The sequence below is a fragment of the Nicotiana attenuata genome, unplaced genomic scaffold, assembly GCF_001879085.1.
Source record: "Nicotiana attenuata strain UT unplaced genomic scaffold, NIATTr2, whole genome shotgun sequence".
Taxonomy (NCBI): domain Eukaryota; kingdom Viridiplantae; phylum Streptophyta; class Magnoliopsida; order Solanales; family Solanaceae; genus Nicotiana; species Nicotiana attenuata.
The window spans coordinates 5,227-10,996 of record NW_017672379.1 but is presented as its reverse complement, the minus strand read 5'-3'; the positions used below and the strand labels follow the sequence as shown (position 1 = coordinate 10,996).

At 35.5% G+C, this 5,770-nt stretch overlaps 1 protein-coding gene across 1 annotated transcript; it reads right to left on the bottom strand.

The window, feature by feature from the left end:
* Positions 1 to 4,015: 4,015 nt before the first annotated feature.
* Positions 4,016 to 4,924, bottom strand: LOC109212983. The gene has a single exon (XM_019376729.1). It carries the CDS (start codon positions 4,922 to 4,924, stop codon positions 4,016 to 4,018), a length of 909 nt encoding a protein of 302 aa, XP_019232274.1.
* Positions 4,925 to 5,770: the final 846 nt, after the last annotated feature.

Genomic DNA, 5,770 nt, shown 5'->3' with positions numbered 1-5,770 from the left:
CGAGCCTCATCTTATTTCCAACACAGGGTACTACATCCCCTGGTTGCATTACTTATTGCAAACATAGGGTACGACATTCCCTAGTAGCATCCCGAGTGCCACGAGCCTTACCTTATTGCCAACACAGGGTACTACATCCCCTGGTTGCATTACTTATTGCAAGCATTGGGTACGACATTCCCTAGTAGCATCCCGAGTGCCACGAGCCTTACCTTATTGCCAACACAGGGTACTACATCCCCTGGCTGCATTACGTATTGCCGACATAGGGTACGATATTCCTTAGTAGCATCTCAGTGTGCTAGGAGCCTCATCGTATTTCCAACACAGGGTACTACATCCCCTGGCTGCATTACTTTCTGCCAACATAGGGTACGACATTCCCTAGTCGCATCCTAGAGTGCCACGAGCTTCATCTTATTATCAACACAGGGTACTACATCTCCTGATTTCCTTCTTTCTATTAACACAGGGTACGACATCCCCTATTAAAAAATATGTTTTTTTTCAATTTCTTATTCTGCAATAGCAAAGGTTGTTTAATGTATTTTCAATAACTCATAAAAATTTTCTAGTGCAAACTGGGGCAGAAAATTTTTGTTCGTTTTGTTTGTTTGTAATGGCTTGTAGGTTTTTCTGTAAAGTACGGTTTGGATGTGCAAAAATAAGATTTCAGTTCTTTCCAGAGAAAGTGGAACGTTTGATCTCAATACCAGCTGCAACCAGCTATGACATAATGCATGCGGAGACATAGGGTGTCAAAATCCATCTTCTCATTACCTGATCAAGCATCAAGCCTGGGAGAATATTTCATAGTCTTTTGATCGAGAGCATCAAGTTTCAGTCTAAAGTCAATGGGAGAAGCAACTCAAGAATCAAGTCAAGACTCCAGATAGCATTTAGAAGGAATTTCGTAACTCTTAAGATTTCAATAGTATGTAATTTTTCTACTTATTTGATGTAATAGTAGGAACCACGGATCGGAACCTCGACGGAACTTCGCTCGACTCTCCATCTAAGCATACTCATTACTCTTCTTCCATTTGAACTACACGTGACCTGATTCCCTTATAACCCGGGATATGTAGGCTGCCTAAAACCAAGGCTCGGTCGATCTTTTTCTTTTATCATCTTTTCCTTTACAAATAATAGTGAGGTCAAAAATTAGTCACCTTGTTCATTTTCTTGCCTAAAAACTCTTCATGTTTCCAAGCAAAGAGGGGCAGGTTGTGAACAACTAATTTTTGACCACATCGAATTCCATACTATTTTAGTGTAAATATTTCTTTTAGGTTTAATCTAATATTTTAAAACTTTTATCTTGCTCTTAATAGGTTTTATATAAAAATAAATAAATAATACAAAAGTACTCACACTCTTAGAGTATGAATATATACTATAGTGTAAATATTAGATTTTTTTAATTTATATAATTTTTCTTAATTATATACACACCACACACACACACATATAATATACATATATATATATATTATATATATATATATATATATATTATATATATATATATATATATATATATATATATATATATATATTTACTTTTTATTTATTTATTTAACTTAGTAAATTTTTTTTTTAAATCTAACAAAAGAAGAAGAAAAGTAGATCTTTTACCTTTATTTATTTGTTTAACTTAGTAAAAGTTTTAAAAAAAAAATCTAACGAAAGAAGAAGTATCATAAATCTGAAAAAAAAGTAAAAAAAAGTAAGTAAGAATCCTAACTAAGTACACCATTCCCTCTTTCCAGCACCATTTTTCCCACATTCCCTAACTATCTCCTAATATATCTCATCCTACACTCCCACTTTGTTAGAACATGCGCAGCGGAAGCAAGCATACAATCAGGCATCAATTACATGTAAACTAGACAACGCAATAATAACGAGATCAGGAACACTAACCTCTTAAAATAGTTGCACAAATTCTCCAAGCAGCAAGAATCCAGGGCTGTAGTCTTCTGCTATATGCCTAGTAAAACCTTGAACACTTTTGCTTTTGGTGGGCAAGAACAATACAACTCTAGGGTTAGTCACACCGAAGAAACCTGTCTCTCATTTCCTTATTAAATACACGAATTTAAGCCCTAAAATAGGCTTAAAATCGTGTAAGACTAGGATTCCATAAGTAGAATCCTACTCTAACTCAAAAGAGTAACTTTTCTCCCAAGCTACTTTTTACCCAAGTCTGTCCAGGTTTTTACTAGGTATAGCAGGGACCACAGAAATAATAAGAGGCTACTAATTATAGTATTAATTCTAAATTAGCATGAATTAATTCTTACTATAATTAATTGCAATTTATTCCACTAAAAAACTGCAATTGAACTCCTCAATATGAATTTCAATATTCATTAACACTTATTTTAACTCCCCATGTTTAGATTTCAAATACCAGTTAATTAAATTAAATCACTGAAAATTTAATTCAATTAACTAATTAAATCCTTTATAATTCCGCTTAAAGCATCTCATGTGACGGATACAAAATCCACCTGCCGGTTTTCACATGAAAACTTATAAGCTTATATAAAGGGGTATCATCAAACCCAAAACCAAGTCATGGATTCTATCAACTAATCATTATTCCACAAATGTTATTTGTTATTGTCCAATTTATTAGGCATATACTAATTCTAAATAGAGTCGTACCTTTTGATAAATCAAAACAATAAACAAATTACATCGATCATAACAATTATATCAAGATTAGGAGTATAAGCTCATTTAATGAATTAGAGAAAGTGTTTTATATGTATTCAGTACAAAAAACACCTTTTCTCTACTTGGCCCGTTCAATATACACTGAGTATAATATACTAGCACAAGAAGTTGGGAGTAAACCTACTCCATAATCAAGACAAATTATACAATAATCTTGTGCTACAATCATCAAGATATTTGTCCTATAATATCTTCGATTGTGAACATAGTTTATTAATTATGAGAACCAACAATTTAATCTTCTGTGTATGAGCTAAGACTCCATACACTAAATTGTCTACTACATAATCAAAAGGACACACATGTTACAAATGATCCATTAAAATAGTGCTTTATTGAATTGAATAAATTAAATAAAATTGTTTCATAAAGAACAAAATATAATACTATGTCTAAACCGCATGGTTAATAGTATATCCCAACAATCTCCCACTTAGACTCATAACCATGCGTCTAATATTTTAACACCCATTCCTTTACTGAATTCAACATGCTCACATTGTTTCCTATGAGCAAAAAATCGTCTACGTACAAGACCAAAAATGTAACTTTATCTCCACTTCTTATAGACACAAGACTCATTTTCACATTGATCAAAACCGGAAGTCTTAATCGATGCGTCAAAACAAGTGTTCCATGCCCTAGAAGCTTGTTTCAATCCATAAATGGATTTCTTTAATTTACACAACATGTGCTCATTTCCACTTTTTATGAAACCAACTGGTTTTGCCATATTGATGCACTCATCAAGACTTCCATTTAGAAAAGAGGTCTTGACATCCATTTGCCAGATCTCATAATCGTAATGAGCCGCAATGGATAAGAGAATCCTTATGGATTTAAGCATGGCTACTCGGCGAAAAGGTTTCCTCTAATCGATCCCTTCTTTTTGAGTAAACCCTTTTGCGACAAGCCAGCTTTAAAAGTGTGAAATTTTCTATCCATTCCTCTTTTTTTCATATAGATCCATCTACAACCTGTGGGTTTGACTCCAGTAGGTGGTTCTACAAGATCCTAGACTTGATTTGAGTACATGGTCCATTTCGGATTTCATAGCATCAACCCATTATCAGCATTTGTATCATGTAGTGCTTCGTCGTAATTAATAGGTCTGTATTAGGCTCTTCAGGGATTCTATCATAAGATTCTCCCAAGAGCGCAAACCGGAGAGGTTTTTTAATAATTCTCCCACTACGACTAGTCACTACAGGTGGAGGCTGATTTTATTGTTGAATCACTTCACCACTTCCTTGAACTGAAGTATCAATGTTTATTTTCCCCACAGCAGTGGTGCTAGGATATCATTGACTTCTTCGTGGAGTGCAGGATCCCTCCCAGATTGCCTCTCAGAATCAGTGGCACTGTTCTGCCGCGGTCCTACCGCGGTTACGCCAGGACCGCGGTCAGAAGGCCCTGCAGAATCAGGGGCATTGTTCTGCCGCGGTCCTACCGCGGTTACGCCAGGACCGCGGCGAGAGAGGCTTTTGGATTCTTCAGGTTGCATAACAATTTTAGGTTGTTCAACAACGTGAGGTTGCTCAACAATCTGAGGTTGCTCAACATTATTTCCACTACTTTGGGGTAGTGAGATGTCAGGCAATTGTTTTTGTACAATCTGATGCCTATTGACATTTCTCCCACTACGATAATGCAGTGGTATGTCAATGCTGGCTTCCGGGATACGTTCAAGAGTTGAGTCGTTAGTTATTCCATTATTTAATTCCTGTAAAACTAGTTTACTTCTAGGAATATGGTTCGTTAGATAGTCCTCCTCTAAAAATCTGGCATTTGTCGTAACAATTACCTTCTTTTCTTTGGGACAATAAAACAAACCGCCTTTTGTTCCTTTTGGATATCCAATGAAAATGGATACTTCTGTCCTTGATTCCAATTTATCCGCTTTCCCTTTCAGCCACATGTGCTGGACAACCCCAAACCCGAATGTGCCGTAAACTTGGCTTTCGCCCAGTCCACAATTCATTGGAGTTGAAGGTACTGACTTTGAAGGAACCAAATTTAGAATGTAGTTTGCTATTTCTAAAGCATATCCCCAAAAGGAAAGAGACAAATCGGAATAACTTAACATTGATCTAACCATTCCCATAAGAGTCCTATTTCTTCTTTCTGCACACCATTTTGTTGTGTGTTCCCGGTGCAGATAATTGAGATGTAATTCCATTATCTGATAAGTATTTTATGAATTCCGCAGAAAGGTATTCACCACCACAATCAGATCATAATGTTTTGATATATTTATCATGTCGTTTCTCTGTTTCCGTCTTAAATTTTTGAATTTCTCAAAGCATTCAGACTTACGGCGCAACAGATAAAATATATTCATATTTTGAGTAATCATCTGTGAAAGTCACAAAATACTCAAAATCACCTCTTGCTTGTATAATTCATAGGACCACACAAATCAGAGTGAATTAATTCTAGCTTATCACTGGCTCTATTCCCTTTTGAGGAAATGTCTCTTGGTCATATTTACCTTCTAAACAGGATTCGCATGTTGGTAGTGATTCCACTTTCAATGAACTCAAAGGTCCATCAGAGACCAATCTCGAAATCCTATTTAGATTTATATGGCCTAGACGTAAGTGCCATAAATAAGTCTGACTCAATTCAGAAATACGTTTTCTTTATGTGGTAGATTAATGTATTTAGTTCTTTTGGTTGTTGTAGCACATGGGAGATATATCAAGAAAAAAAAGGTCATGTACTCTAGCAGCTTTGTAGAAATAAACGTCTCTGAAACTTAATAACAGCAGAGTTATTAGCAAAATAAACATTATAACCAGCATCCATTATTTTTGAAACCGAAATCAAATTCCTTCTAATGGAAGGTACATAGAGAACATCTTTTAAACTAAAACTCTATCACTACTAAACGAAAACACTAATATCTCCTAAAGCTAAAGCTGGTGCTGGCTCGCCATTGGCTTGATAACGCAAACTTCATTCTCACTTAGCCGTCGCGTTTCCTGAAACCCCTGCAAAGAATTGCAGATGTGATTAGTGGCTC